The sequence below is a fragment of the Rhincodon typus genome, chromosome 3 (genome assembly GCF_021869965.1).
Source record: "Rhincodon typus isolate 14 chromosome 3, sRhiTyp1.1, whole genome shotgun sequence".
NCBI classification, from domain to species: Eukaryota; Metazoa; Chordata; class Chondrichthyes; order Orectolobiformes; family Rhincodontidae; genus Rhincodon; species Rhincodon typus.
Genome location: NC_063334.1, coordinates 28,573,535 through 28,589,770, shown reverse-complemented (window position 1 = coordinate 28,589,770; position 16,236 = coordinate 28,573,535). Strand labels below are relative to the sequence as shown.

The window sequence follows — 16,236 nt, the reverse complement described above, 5'->3', positions numbered from 1 at the left end:
GCATCGTTGTGGCACTGCAGGAGGCCCAGGATGGACATGTCGTCTGAGGAATGGGAGGGGGAGTTGAAATGGTTCGCAACTGGGAGGTGCAGTTGTTTAGTGCGAACCGAGCGTAGGTGTTCTGCAAAGCGGTCCCCAATGTCAAGGGATGATGGTTAAATTCTTTCTTGTTGGAGATAGTCATTGCTTGGCACTTGTGTGACACAAATGTAACTTGCCATTGCCTATCCTACTCTGAATATTTATTGATTGTGTTATCAACTAGGTTATGGGGAGTGAAAAATAACTGTCTTCCTGGCAGGCCTGCAGCACTCTATAGGGTCCAACTCCCTGACGGCAGGAGGCGCTCAGCAGAGTCCACCTCCTGGCCAGCAGATAGTATGTCGCAGTGTCCTCCTCCCGGCTGACAGGTGGCGCACTGCGGTGGAGTCCGCCCCCGGTCAGGAGCAACTTCCAGTCTGTGTGACGTTCACCCCGTGCGCCGAAGGGTAACTCAAGCCGGTGTCGCGCTGATGTGAATGTCCGAGTGACCGTGGCCTGGTTAACGCTGTCGAGATGCCGCTGGGTTACACGCCCGACGAGAAGGCTCGGTTCCTGCAGCTGGTGAAGCTGCGTCGTCAGTGGTTGAAGGACCAGGAGCTGAGCCCGCGTGAACCCGTTCTCCCGTCCGACAGCAGAGGGCCCGTAGCCCGATTCTGGGATGGATTTCTGCAGCCGCGGAGTCTCTGGAGAGTTTATGTGAGTGAATGTGAGCGGGGATGAGGGGAATCTCGGTGATAGGCAAGGAATTGTCACCCAGTAGTGATTAATAGCAAGCACCTTACTACCTTACACGGACCGTGACCTCGGTTAGACGATGACCTCACTTTGACCGCAGGTGCACTATGACCTTTCATGGAGTGACCTCCTGTGAATAAGGTTATTGCTCTGTGTACTTGGGCTGAAGCTTACTGAATCCTTTATGTTTGATTCTCTCCTTGGCTCACAAGGATAGCTGAGTGTTAACGAACCTGTTCTCTTTCCAGGTGAGGCAGCATTTCACCTGTACCTCCTCCACCCTTCTGTATTGCATTCGCTGCACCCAATGTTGCCTACTCTACATTGGAGAAACCAAACGCAGACTGGGTGACCACTTTGCAGAACATCTTCAAGTCCATGCGCAAGCATGACCCTGGCCTTCCCGTAGCCGGTCATTTCAACACAGCATCCTGCGTTCTGAGGAAGGGTCACCAGACCCGAAACGTTAACTCTGTTTTTTCCTTCACAGATGCTGCCAGGCCTGCTGGGTTTCCCAACAACTTTGTTTTCGCTCCTGATTTACAGCATCCACAGTTTTTTTTCGGTTTTTATCCTGCTTGCATGCCCGCTTGTCTGTCCTCAGCATGCTGCAATGCTCCAGCGAATCAGTGCAAACTGGAAGAACAACATCTCATCCTCACTAGGTACTTTACACCCTTCTGGGCATAATATTGAGCTCAAACGTCTTCAGTCTGTGAACCCACTCCCATTTCTTCCCTTTTAGCTTTACTTGTTATATTCTCTGTCACCATGTCCTCACTCCCCTCCCCCAACTCCAGTAGGACTGTATGTTCTTTCCAGTCTGGCAATTAGACACACCATTGTTCTGCCCCATTCTCTCATTCTGATCACTTAACCCGCACTAACAGCACCCCTTCTTCCCCCAGCACTCCACCCTCCCACCATTGCATAAACGCTGCCCCAATACACTTCATGTCAGCTCTGATGAAGAGTGATCGGGACTTGAAACGTGAGCTTGCTCTCTCTCCTTGGATGCTGCCTGACCTGCTGTGATTTCCAGCATTTTTTTGTTTCCAGTACAGGTTCCAGCATCTGCAGTGATTTGGTCTTCTATTCTCTTTCTCTCTTTCGTTAGTTGATTGTCATTCCTAATGTCTTCTGCAAATTTGACCTGATAGGATATTTACATTTTTTATAGTTTGATAAAGTTAATGTGCCCTCTTGTGGTGAAAAATACAACTAGGTACTTAAACATATGACAGTCAGCAAGAAATAAGTCAGACAAGTTGGGACTTCAACAAGAAGATCAAGAGAAGATTTGACAGAAGTTTTCAAAATTATGACAGTGGATAGGGTGAAACTATCCTCTCAAAAGGATCAAGAAAGAGATGCCACAAATTTAAGGTAATTTGCAAAAGGAGTTGATATGATGTAAGAAACAATTGTTCAGGATAGAATTAATAGTCACCTAGAAAAAAGTCAGCGCTGGTTTTTAAAGAGGAATAGTATTTAACTAGGTTGTTTGAGTTTTTTGAAGAGATTCTGAGATTAATGCTGTTATATGGTATATATGATTTCCAGAAGGTATTTGATACAGTGCCATGGAATAGACTTGCAAGGCAAGTTATCAGTTATAGTAGGGGCAGCAGCAATATGGATACAAAATTGGCTGTGATAGGAAACAGAGTAACGGTCAATGAATATTTTTCAGGCTGGAGGAAGGTTTGTAGTGGAATTTCCCAGAGTTCGATATTGTAACCCTTGCTTTTCCTGATACATGTTAACAATCTGGATCTTGATGTGTATGGGCCAATTACAAAGATTTCAGATGACACTAATCTTGAAAGAATTGTAAACTGAGAGGGGGACAGAGTAGAACTCAAAAAGAATGTTGAAAGTGGTGTCACAGGTAGCTGGAGTGTTGAAGAAAGCACTTCGCAAACTTGCCTTCATTGGTCAGAGTATAGAGCTGGAACATCATGTTGCAGCTGTACAGGATGTTGGTGAGGCCACTTTTGGAGTACTGCGTACAGTCTGGTCGTCCTGCTATACAAAGGATGTTATTAAATTGGAACGGGTACAGAGACGATTTACAGGGATATTACTGGGTCTGGAGTGTTTGAATTATAAGAAGAGGCTGGATAGGCTGGGACTTTTTTTCCCTGGAACGTAGGAAGTTGAGGGATGACTTTATAGAGCTTTATAAAATCATGCCAAGCATAGTAAGTTGAATAGCAAAGGTCTTTTCCCAAGGGTAGGGAGTTCAAAACTAGTTGGCCTGGGTTTAAGGTGCGAGGGGAAAGATTTAAAATGGACACAGAGGTGGTTCATATGTGGAACGAGCTCCCAGAGGAAGTGGTAGATGCAGGTAGTTACAACATTTAAAGGTCATTTCATCAGGTACGTGAATAGGAAAGGTTTAGAGGGATATGGGTCAAACACTGGCAAATGGGACTAGGTTAATTTGGGAAACCTGGTCGGCATGGATGATTTGGACCGAAGAGTCTGTTTCCGTGCTGTATGACTCTACGGCTGTAAGTTGGTGGAGCGCGCAGGTAGGTGGCAGATGAGGTTCAATGCAGAGAAGTATGAAGTGATACACTTTGGTCAGAAGAACATTGTAAGACAATAGAAAATAGGAATACGATTCTAAAGGGGTGCAAGAGTAGAGGGACCTGGGTATGTGTGTGCACAGATTATTGAAGGTAGCAGAATTAAGCAATTAATAAAGAATGCAATGTCCTTGGCTTTATTAATGGGGGCATGGAGAACAAGAACAAGGAGGTGATGTTGAACTCAACTGGAGTATTATGTACAGATGTAGGCACTACATTACAGGAAATATGCAAGTCATTGAAGAGAGTGCAGAGGCGATTTACTAGAATAGTGCCATATATGAGAAACTTCCTAAGGAGCGGTTGAAGAAGTTGGCACTATCCTCCTTCGAGAGAGGAAGGTTGACATAATATTTGATAGCAGTTTTCAACATCATGAGTGGGCTGGACAAAGTTGATAGGAAGAAGGTGTTCCCACTTTTTTTAAAAAAAGTGCATACATTTAATGTGCAAATGGCACAGGTTAGCACTGCTGCCTCACAGCGCCAGGGACCCAGGTTCAATTCCAGCCTCGGGCAACTGTGTGGAGTTTGCACATTCTACCTGTGTCTGCGTGGGTTTCCTTCGGGTGCTCCGGTTTCCTCCCACAGTCCAAAGATGTGCAGGTTAGGTGGATTGGCCGTGCTAAATTGCCCATAGTGTTCAGGGAGGTAGAGGGTGTATATTAGGTGGGTCATAGGGGGATGGGTCTGGGTGGGATGCTCTGAGGTTCGGTGTGGACTTGTTGGGCCAAAGGGCCTGTTTCCACACTGTAGGAATTCTATTATTCTATTCTGTGAAAAATCAAGGAGTTAGAATATGGACTGCAATGTCTGGAAATACAGTGGAGGGATTGGATGATTATGATATTTGAACAGAAATGGAATGTATGGGGTAAAAGGAGAAGATTGGTACAAGGTAATACAGCCAGTGCAGGTATGATGGGCAGAATGGCTCCTCCTGTGTCATAACAATTGATGAGTGATGAATCATTGTTTCTTGTATGGTACAATGAACCAAACAGTAAAATAGTGAAAAGCTTCAACCGTCACCAGTCTGTCGCCATTTTGAATTGCTTAAGAATAAAAAGATAAAACTGGAAGAAAGTCCTTCTTCATTCTGCCGCCTCCACCATGAATCCTAAGCTGGTTCACCAACAACACTTACACCGCCACCTGTGCCAGACCCACCCATATTGGAGTCGCCACTCTTCAGGCACCATCTCTTCATTGTTGAGCCGTCCTCACCAACGGGCCGCTGAGGTTGTGACTTGTGCTGGACCCACACTCCCCGCGCAACCAGGAGCCCCTGGCTCCGGGCCTCCTGCAAGCAGGAACTGCCATCACCGCCTTCCCAATAACCAGGAGTCCCTGCTCTGGGCCTGCCACAAGCAGGAATCTCTGGCTCCACTGCCACCTCAATAATGCTTGGAGGCCCTGCTGTGAGCCTACCAGAACCAGGAGTCCCTGTCTCTGCTGCCAGGCCAAGCCACCACCTCGCCAAGAGTCCCGCTGTCATCAGCCCACCCTCCTCTGCGATGTCACCTTCGCTGCCACAGCCGACAATAAGAAGACAAGAAGTGTGGAAACAGCCGCCTGGAGCATACAGGCCCAGGAGCCCGAACGCTGCCGACCTTGCCAGTGCTGCTGCCTTGGATCTAATTCGAGATTCTGTGAAATCTTTACGACACAATGAGTAGTTAGGGTAATGCCTAGAAATGTGGTGAAAGCAGGTTCAATTGAGGCATTCAAGAGAACGTTGGATGATTATCTAAATAGAAGCAGTATTTGGGGTTACGGAAAAAGGGCAGGGGAATGGCACTTTTATAATGCTTGTATAGAGAACTGGTGCAGACATGATGGACCCAATGACATGTTAATGCATTGCAATTTTGTGAAATCTAATTGGGAATTCAGAAGAGACATTTTCACCAAGAAATGGTGAGATGAAACTCTCTAAAACAGGGACTACTAGTAGTATAGTATAGATCCGCTATAAAGGATAGCTGAAGGGAATACGTTGTTATGCTGATGGAGTTAATCAAGGAAAGCTGGGTCAAATAGAGCGTAAACACTGCCATAGGCCAAATTACTTGTTTCTGTGCTGTATATCCAATGTTGTAGTTTCTCATTTGTAGAATCATAATAGAACATTTGCTAATTGCACCTTCGTGCACCTTGTCCATAGCTCTGTAGCTGATGCCTCTTCAGACAGGTATTGAAGTAGTTTTTCTAAATGAGTTTGGAGTTTCTGCCTTTACCAACCTTTCAGTCAGAGAGTTCCAGATTCCTACTATTTTCTGGTGGAAAACTGCTTCCTCATCTCCTTATCAATCTGTTCATGTTCCTTGATTTTTATTACTGCTGCTTCGACTGATGCAAAATAAACTGTCTATGTTAAATGCAACCATATGTTATGATTGGACCAACAATTCAGCACTATTTGTACTGTTTAAAATTTGGGGACCGAAAGCTTTGCAAACAGCTGTTCTGCCTACTGTGGCCTAAAAGATCTGAACTAAATCAGCGAGAATCAACAACTTGAAATATGTTCAAACTAATATAAACATTAATTGAACATCATCTGTGACCAGCAAGGAAAGTATTTTGGGTAAGTTTAGTTATATATATTTTCGTGAGCTTTTATACTGGTGTTTAATATTCCTGTGCCAAAGAGAATTAGAACTCAGATTTTATGCTGTTTGCTCACCAGCTTTCTTACCAAATTTCTTTCCTTCAATGCTTGAGGATATTGATTTCCTTGGTGGAATACAATTCTTCTAATGGTCACTATTTATGTGCTGGTATCAACAGGCAGTGCAGCCAGAGAGGGTATTAAAGCTTAGCTCAGTGTAGTTTCATTCTCTGTTCACAGTTGATTGGTTTCTGATCAGAAACCATGTGCCATACCTCCTCTTCCCTTTTCTAATCCAGAGGTCTGTGGTTAATTGTCCTCATTGTTAAAAATATAGTTTAAAATTATGTAACTGCATTGCTGAAAATGACATTGAGAATTTGAATAATGAGTTACGATTACTGCTCACTTATGACCGTGGTTAGCCCTTGTGCGGGAGTTCCCATAGGTGCCTTTCCCAGTTTAGCAAGATGCAAATGATTATAGCACCACTCCATGTCAAGCATTGCTGACATGCATCTCTCCCAGTCTTGCTGCCTGCCATGTGTTGGATTATCAGTTTGATTTATCAATCTGAACATGAATGTTGCCATGTAATGGGGTAAAAACATTCAAAGCCATAAAGAGTGTGTTTTCATAGTCTGTGCTGGCTTTTCCAATCTGATGGAAAGAAGTGGAACAGCCATCGTGCTTGTAGTCAAAGAAAATTCAAAGTCCTAAATATCAGTGGGAGTGAGAAAAGTGGTGGAAACATCGAATAATGCAACCAAGAGGGAAGCCAATTGTGCTATTTCAGCACTATGAAAGAGCTATGCAATTAATCAGCCTTGTCCCTGCAGATTTTTTCTCAAGTTTCTTTCCAAAAGTTGTTGAGTCTGCTTCCTTTGGATAGAGATCCAAAGATAGGTGACTGTTGGTTGCACAATTTTCAATCTCCTTGATTGAACCTTCAAGATAGGATGAATTACCAGGATAAAACATAAGTTTAGGAATGATGTGTGGTCTTTGAGAAGATGTAAATGAGATTTGTTGAAATGGTTTCAAAGATAGGACCTTGTAGTTAGATATTTTCCTAATCAACCTGTTCAGAGATGTTAACACACATCTCTACAGCAGGTGGTACTTGAACCCAGGCCACCTGGCTCAGAGAGACAATTTTGTACTGAATTTATTGTAATAAGATTGCTTTTAGCAGAAGTAGGTCATGGTTTTGATTGTGAAATGAATCACCATAAGCTATTTATAAACCAATATTTTCAATGTTCTCATCTAGGTACCCACTTTCTAAAGTGTCTTGACTGTTATTTTTCTAAATTCTTCTATTCTTGCCAAGTCTTTGATGTAGATGTTCTCATTTTGTATTTATTTCATATTTCAGACATACAAGACATGCTCTGCAGGCTGGTGGACTTTGACTCGGTTGTTGATTCCTGCCTGGATTATTCATTACTATGTGAAGTACCATGTTGCAGTAAGTACTAGCAACTGTTGATAATCTAGATAAAGAGCTAAGGAAAAAGATTACATTTTCTATAGTATCTTTCTGAATGTCCCTAAGCAATTTACAGCTAATGAAGCATTTTTTGAAGCGTGGTCACTGCTGTAATGTTGGAACATGAGGCTTTGGTTTAACATCTTAGTCAAAGGACAGCACCTCCACCAGTGTAGCATTTCCACAATACTAGTGAACAACGCCAAGTTTGCAAGGCTACTTGGAAAGGACAAATGAGTGGGACTGGCTGAGATCCTCTTGTAGAGATCTAGCGTGGTCACCATGAAAAAATTACTTCTTTCTGTGCTGTAACTAATTCTCTGATATTGTGAGTGCTGACTTGGAGTTAGAAGCAATAGAGTAGTAGCAATTAGGTTCACAGGGACTCTTCTTCAAGATCAAATAAACACAAGATCATGTGCAATGGGGAGGAAATGTTATGGTTAGGTAAATTTGGAGGCTGCAGGTCCTGGGCACACTTTGAGCATATTTCACGAACAAAATATGTATTGTTCTCAATTCTGACCATGGCCTCATCTCTATTAAACTTAACACCTGCAGTCATTCTGTCCTTTTTCAACTCTGCCCTCTTGAACATCATTGCTTTACTATCGGTGGCTTTACCTTCAGTTGCCTGAGCCCTGAGCTCTTGAATACCTTCCCTCAATCTTTTCATCCTTCTCTAACTCCTTAAAACCTGCATCTCTAAGCAAGCTTTTGTTCCCTTCCTAAAACTAGATACACCTCAGTGTCAAATTTTGTATGGGAATTGCTCTTGGTAAGCACCTTGGCATGTTTACAGTGTTAAAGATACTGTGAAGTGTAAGTTTTGTTGTTAACTTGCATCAAGTTAATTTCAAAACTTTTCACTTTTTAACCTATGCTTTTTGTTCTACAGACAAAACCGTATGGCATTGTGAGTGTGAAGCCGAGAATTTTCCCGGTAAGTTACTTGCCAGAATTTGTGCCATATGCAAATGTGTAAGCAGGATCTTCAAATTAATAAGGTGCTGAAGAGAGATATGTTTTTTAAAAAAAAAAAACTGAGGATAATAGAAATATGAAATGAAACAAGAAATACTGGAATCAGCATGAATTTTTATTTATCAAACAGGAACTTCATTGTGTGACTTCATTCCCTCCAGTCTCCACAGCTGTGTAATCTCCATCAAATGCACAGAACTAATAAGAGTGCTCCTGAAAATTCCTCTCCAGTCAAGATTTAACTGTAGCACACATGGGTAGTATTTTGAGAAAAGAATGCAGTATGCAGTACTGCAGCTGAACGGTACTTGCCTGCATTAGTGCACATTGTACTTTGTCATCCTGTTTTCAACTATCTAAAATCATATATTTCTGAACAAGCAAAGACAATTCCCAAGAAGTAGCTGGAAAAGTTCTGACTTCTGCTTCCATTATTTGAATGTGAAGAAAATATCCTGTTTCATTGCAAATGAATTGGAAGATCCTTGCCACTCACTGGTCTCAAGAACTGTCTGTTTGAGGAGTTGTGGATGTGTGTGTGCTGGTGTGAGCTGGGAAGTCTTCAAATAAAGGAAATCGGTGCGTAAGCAGAGCAGAGATCATGACATATTCAGGGGAAGATTCGTTTCTGTGTCCATAAGATTCAGTGGGGTGCATCATGTAATCTGTGAAAGGGCAGATAATTACCTTTGGGTGGGACTTCTACAGCCTCAAGCCATTTCTGTTTCTGAAGAGAAAGCTGGAAACAGGCAATTTTCTGTTACTCCAGGATTTAAAGCAAAGTAATGCCACGAAATTGGGAGAATCCCAATGAAAAATACTGGCAGCGATCGTTACAAGCTTTAAGTTTCTTTGATTCCTTTTTTTTTTTTTGAATACTTGTTTCAGGAATATAAAAGGGGGGATCCTGGGCTGCTTGTCCACAGATCCCTGAAAGCAACAGGACAGATTAATAGGGTCAGTCAGGAATGCATACAGGACACTTGCCTTTATCACTAGTGGCTTAGATTATAAGAACAGGAAGTTTGTGTTGGAAATGTACAAAACTTTTATTAGGCAACAACTAAAGTGCTGTGTCACCTGGTCGCCTAACTACAGAAAGGGATGTCATTGTCTCGGAGGAGATGCAGAGGAGATTCACCAGGATGCTGCCTGGGATGGTGCATTTTAGCTATGAAAAGAGGCTGGATAGGCTCAGGTTGTTTGCTTTGGAGAAGAAAAGGCAGAGAGGCACCTGATTGAGGTGTATAAGATTGTGGAGCATAAACAGAGTGGATAGAAAACAGTTCTTCTCATTAGTTAAACGTTCATTTACGAGGGTGCATAATTTTATGGTGAAGGGCAGGGGATTTGTGGAAATATTTTTCACTGAAAGCATAGTGGAAATCTGGAAATCAATGCCTGGGAGGAAATCAATGCCTGGGAAGGTAGTTGAGGTAGGAAATGTCACAACACTTAAAAAGTATGTGGATAAGTGCTTGAAATCTTATAATATGAAAGGCTATGGGCCTAGTGCTGGAAAAGGATTAGTGTAGATAGGTTGGCACAGACTTAGAGTTATACAGCATGGAAATGGACCCTTTGATCTAACCAGTCCATGCCGACCATAATCCCAAACTAAACTAGTCGCCCCTGTCTGCTCCTGGCCCATATCCCTCCAAACCTTTTCTATCCATGTACTTCTCCAAATTTCTTCTAAATATTGTAATTGTGCTCACATCCACCATTTCCTCAGGAAGTTCATTCCACAAAAGAACCAGCCTCTGTGTAAAAAAATTTGTCCCTCATTGCCTTTAAGTCTTTCTCCTCTCACCTTAAAAATGAAATCCCCCATCCTAGGGAAAAGACAAATACCAATCACACTATCTATACACCTCATTATTTTATAAACTTCTATAAAGTCGCCTCTCAATCTCCTACACTCCAGTGGAAAAAGTCCCAGCCTATCTTCATAACTCAAACCTTCCATACCCAGCAACGTCCTGGTAAATCTCTTCTGAACCCTGTCCAACTGAATAATATCCTGCCTATAATTGGGCAACCAACAGTACTCCAGAAGTGGCCCCACCAATGTCCTGTACAATGTCAAAATGACTTGCTAACTCCTATACTCAAAGGATTCAGTAATGAAGGCAAGCATGCCAAACGCCTTTTTAACCACCCTGTCAGTATGTGACGCAAACTTCAAAGAATTATGTACCTGCACCCCTAGGTCCCTCTGTTCCACAACACTGTGCAAAGCCATACCATTAATTGTATAAGCCCTATCCTTGGTTGTTGTACCAAAATGTAATACCTTGCAATTTATCCAGATTGAACTCCATCTGCCATTTTTCAGCCCATTGACCCATTTGATGAAGATCCCTTTATAATCTTGGAAAACCACCTTCACTGTAACCTACTGTTCTGTGTTGTATGAGTATGAAAAAGTAGCTTGGATGAGGAGTTGTTAAACAGACTGTTTTGGAGGGTCTTTATTGCTGGAATGTTACTGTGTAGACTTTGTGGTGAAATGAGATGAAGAATATTTGCACAATATGATTGCTGAGAATTGAAGTACAAAATAACCAATTGGCTCAAAAACTCCAGACTGGAAACTTAATTAAGTTGGAGGAAATCTGGAAAAGACAAACAAAGGAGTTTATCATAAAGCATACCATGCTTTAGAATATCGTACCATACTCTAAGCCTTCAAATCGAGTGAGAATCTGTTGAGCTTATCACACATCTGACATCATTTTATATTTATTCCTTCAGGGTGACACAGTTTTGGAAACAGGAGAAATTATTCCATCAATGCAAGAGGATGACCAGAATGGACACCATTAATTAGAGAACGAACACACATTATGGATGTATAGCATCAGTGGCTGTACAAAATTAAGTCAATGGAATAGAACAGATTTTTTTCTCATTTTGAAAGAGTTATTTATCATTAAACACCAATTTACCAAGATGTAGATGTTGCTCATTATTCATATGCGATTTATAAAACTCTGCTGCCTATGTCATAATTTGCACCAAGTCCTGTTCACCTATTATCTATGTGCTTGCCTGACCCATATTGACTTCCAGTCCACTGATACATTGACTTTTTTCACATTTCGTATGCATGTTTTTAAGTCTCTGTAGCTGTTCCCCTTGTTAGCTCTTGTCACTTCCTTCAGCCTTATGACATTCTGAAATATTTGTGCTTTCCCCCACTTCTAGTCTCGGCACCCATCCCATTTTAATTATTTTGCCACTGGTTGTAATGCCTAGGGCATGTGAGCCTACACTGTAGAATTCCCCTCCTGAACCACTTTGCCTTAAAACCTACTTCTTGGACCAAGCTTTTGGTCCTAATTTCACCTTAGCTCAGTGTCAAATTTTGTTTAAAACAGGAAATGCTGTGGAGAGACAAACAAAATTAATGTTTTAAGTCTGAAAACTCAGAACAAAAATAATTGTTTCATAGTTGTTCCTGTGAGGGCCTTGGAACTTCCACTTAAGGTCAGAATTAGCTAAACAAAGAAATCCTCAGAGGTTTTGAGCTGACAGAGGTTACAGAGATAAAGAAAGAGGAGGATATGGAGGCATTGAAATCCAGGATGGTAGCTTTCAAATCAAGGCACTGCTTGACCAGGTCAATGAGCACAGGGAGATAGGGGAACTGGAGTTGGTGCAAGGAGACAGGAAGCAGAATTCTTTTTGTCTTTCACGAGACGTGCTGTCATTGGATAGGCTAGCATTTGTTGTCCATGCTTTAATTTTCCTTCTTAAGGTGGTTTTCCAAGATTTCCAAAGTGATAGGAAGCTGCTCCTTTGAACCACTGCAGTCCATTTTGGTACACTCAGCAACAATGAAGGAATGGCGATATTGTTCTTGGTTCTAGATAACCTCAACTTGATGGAGACCAGCAGGCAATGCATTGGAATAGTCAAGTCCAGAATTAACAAAGTCACATGTAAGACTTTCAGCAATAGATAAGCTGAGGCATGGGCAGAGCTGGCAAGGTTACAAAAATGAAAATAAAGCAGTCTTTGTGATAGGACAGATATGCAATCACAAGCTCATTTCTATTAAATATGACGCCAAGATTGTAACCAATCGGGTTCAGCATTAGACAGCCACCATGGAGCATGATGCAAATCGATAGCTAAGTTTGAAGTTGGGACAGAAGACTGTGGTCTCAGTTCTCAATCTTTAATCAAAGGAAATATCTGCTGATCCTGTACTGGGACATCAGGTAAATGGGGTAAGAATTTAGCAACAGTGGAGGAGTCGGGAAAGCGAGATGCTGAGGTGGTACTAGGTGTTGGCAGCGTAAGTCCTGCCTGTCCCAGCGGTGTGTCAAAGTATATCCAAACAGGCTGATTGCAATAACTGTGTATAAACAATGGCTGTGACTTCCAAAGATGTCAAGGCCAGCATGCAGATGAGAAACAGGAGGAGCCTGGGGGGACACGAGCTAATGGGGTGAATCAGGTAAAGAAGTTATTACAAACTTAACTCTTCATTTAATGCAAAGTATAAAATGTACTGGGTGACCATTCAGTTATAGATTGCAAGGCGACCTGCATGCTGAATGCCAACAACAGAAGTGCCAAGTGATCTCCCCATCTGATAGCTCAGGACAATGTTCTTTAAGATCACTCCCACCCTTGTTTTTTCATCCTCTAACTATTAGGTTTATAAGGGGGAGGAATAAGCTAGCTAGCTTCTGTTTAAATGAAGAAGACTGGTAATCTAGAAGCTCAGGCTAATGCTCAATGGGAACAGGATTCAAATTGCACCAATGGCAGCTGGAGGAATTTAAATTCAATTAATACATCTCAAATGTAATGCTAGTCTCAGTAATGGTGACTATGACAGTGTTCATTGATTGTCATAAAAACACATTTGGTTCCCTAATGTTCTTACCTGGTCTGGCCTAAATGTAACTCCAGACTAAAGCAATATTGACCCTTAACCACACTCTGAAATGGCTAGCCAGCAAAGTACTCAGTTCAGGGCAATTCTGGGTGGCAACGTTGCTTGTCTTAGTAGCGATTCCCATGACCCATTGACAAGTGAAGGAAAATAAAATATCTACACTAATCAATTCAAACAATTTGCGAGTTAGTGAGCTCTACGTTCTCATCCAATATTTTCAAATTTTTTATTCAAATCCATGATGTGAGGAAGAAAAATGATATTCAAAAATTTCAAGTGTTTAGAAATGGAAAAATATATCTCAATAATATCAAAACAAACTGCAACAATTATTTAGCAATAAAACTGCATTATTAAGATATACTCAATTTTGAAATGACATTTTATAAAAAAAAACTATTAAACACTCATTTACATCTGGCACAGTCAATCTTTGCACATGCATTTAGTTATGTTTGCATTGCTGAAAGATGATTTGTACTTATACACAGCTTTGAAGCATACAATCTCACAAAAAGTACCATTGATACCTAAATGTTTCTTCTTATCTGTGGGCTGTTCAGTCTATTTCCAAAACAATTGTCATCACATCAACAGAATCTTAATGAAGATTTGATTTTGGAAACAACTTCTTCAGATGCTGAATGCCAGTGATCCTGGCTGTGTAAATAACAAATCCCCAAGAAAGTAAGACGATGGTCAGAAGTATCTGTGCAAGATGAAAGACATTACGTTAAACAAATAAGTAAAATATTGTGAAATCTGGAATAACAAATAGAAATTGATGAAAAACAAAGCCAGTTGGGTAGCACCTATGGTGACAGGACAACATAACATATCAGATCAGTGCAGTTTTAATTCCGATGAAAGGTTATTAATATGGACAGTAACTCTTCTTCACAGATGCTGTCTGAACTGCTGAGTATTTTCAGCATTTTCTGTTTTTATCCACTAAATTATGGTAGATAGTGCCATCAGATCATGAGCAATTTTTTTTATTATTTAACTTATTTTTCTTACCATCCTGTTCAGAGATGTTATTACACGCCTCTGGAGCAGGTAAGACTTGAACCTGGACCTCCGGTACAGTGGTGGGGCCATTACCACTGTGCCACAAGGGCCATGAGGCAATTATTTTGGCAACTGGCATCAAATGCAGTTCCATGGATGTTATTGGAACTTTACTCTTTTTCAAAATAAGCTTTGTCATCTTTGATTTACAATAATTACCCAACTTGACAGTTTTATCCAAAAGGCTATTAATTAGGTTCAAAGATGTGACTGCAGGATTCACTTTGGGCATGATGAGGAAACATTCACAGCATGCCTTTCTGTTCATCACTTGCATCTCTAGTATCCATGTCTAGCCCTCTATGTGACTCCAGTCCTATCACAACATTTGCTACCGTGTTAAATAGGTGGAAAGATTAGTAATGAGCATGAAACACTACACCTATACCTACACTACAGACAGATATAAACAGGTGAATCAAGTTAGGAAAAAAAACTTGGTCGGTGGAATTTAGAGTGGGGAAAATGAGAGGTTTTACATTTTGGCAGGAAGAATAGGAGAGCTGAAAATTACTTAAATGGAGAAAGACTATAGAAAACGACAACTCAGAGGGATTTGGGAGACCTCACACAAAAGTCTCAAAAAGCTATCATATAAGTTCAGCAGGTAATAGGGAAGGCAAATGGAATGTTGGCCTTCATTTCAAAGGGAATGGAGTATAAAAATCATGAAGTCTTGCTAAAACTATGCAAGGGACTAGTCAGACCAGAGCTGGAATATTGTGAACTGTTTTGAGACCCTTATCTAAAGAAAATACATTTGCATTAGAGGCAGTCCAGAGAAGGTTCACCAAACTGATACCAGTGATGGAGGGAAGACTTGCGAGGTCAGATTGAGGAGGTTGGGCCTGTATTCATTGGAGTTTGGAAGAATAAGAGGTCACCTTTAGAAAAGATACAAGTCTCTTAGGAGATTTAACAGGATAGATGTGGAAAGGTTGCTTCCCCTTGTGAGAGTGTCTAGAACCAGAAGATAATCTCAGAATAGGGGATCACTTTTTAAGAAAGATGATGAGGAATTTTGGCTTTCAGAGGGCAGTTAATTTGTGGAACTATTTACTGCAGAGGCTGGGTTTTTACGTAAATTCAAAGCTGAGATAGATAGATTTTTAATCAATAAGGGAATCAAGGGTTATGGGGAAAAGGCATGAGGATAGAGTTGAAGATTATTGGATTAACCATAATCTCACTGAATGGCATAGCAGGCTCTTTGGGCTGAAATGCCCACCTCTGCTCCTAGTCTTATGCTCACTACAAATCAAAAGTATCAAAACCTAAGAGTTAGACAGAGGGCAAAACAATGGCAAATTGAATTTTAATACAAGTTATTGCAGAGGAATACACATCTATGGATGCAAAAAAATGTGCTTCCTGTTTCAATTAACTGATTTGCGATGCAAAGTAACGCCAACAGCATGGGTGCAATTCCTGCACCATCTGAGGTTAGGATGAAACATAGAAACATAGAAGATAGGAGCAGGAGGAGGCCATTTGGCCCTTCCAGCCTGCTCCACCATTCTTCATGATCATGGTCGATCATCCAACTCGATAGCCTAATCCTGCTTTCTCCCCATAACCTTTGATCCCATTCATCCCAAGTACTACATCTAGTCGCCTCTTGAATACATTCAATGTTTTGACATCAACTACTTCCTGTGGTAATGAATTCCTCAGGTTCACCACTCGTTGGGTGGAGAAATATCTTTTCATCTCCGTCCTAAAAAGTCTACCCCGAATCCTTATAATGTGACCCCTGGTTCTGGACATACCCACCATCGGGAACATCC

General features: G+C 41.4%; 1 protein-coding gene across 1 annotated transcript; it reads left to right on the top strand.

Annotated features, from left to right (window-relative positions):
* The first annotated feature begins 419 nt into the window (after positions 1-419).
* Positions 420-11,419, top strand: ndufb6 (NADH:ubiquinone oxidoreductase subunit B). Its single transcript, XM_020526868.2, has 4 exons — positions 420-738; positions 7,366-7,458; positions 8,378-8,422; positions 11,221-11,419. Exons 1-4 carry the CDS (start codon positions 556-558, stop codon positions 11,290-11,292), a joined length of 393 nt encoding a protein of 130 aa, XP_020382457.1. The 5' UTR covers positions 420-555; the 3' UTR covers positions 11,293-11,419.
* The last annotated feature ends 4,817 nt before the right edge of the window (positions 11,420-16,236 follow it).

What these genes read in the sequence shown, in the direction of transcription:
- ndufb6 (XM_020526868.2), top strand. Translation starts at nt 556, where the DNA reads ATGCCGCTGGGTTACACGCCCGACGAGAAGGCTCGGTTCCTGCAGCTG. An exon ending in GGAGTCTCTGGAGAGTTTAT is followed by an intron (nt 739 to 7,365) that starts GTGAGTGAATGT and finishes TTCATATTTCAG; the next exon opens with ACATACAAGACATGCTCTGC. An exon ending in ATGTGAAGTACCATGTTGCA is followed by an intron (nt 7,459 to 8,377) that starts GTAAGTACTAGC and finishes TTTGTTCTACAG; the next exon opens with ACAAAACCGTATGGCATTGT.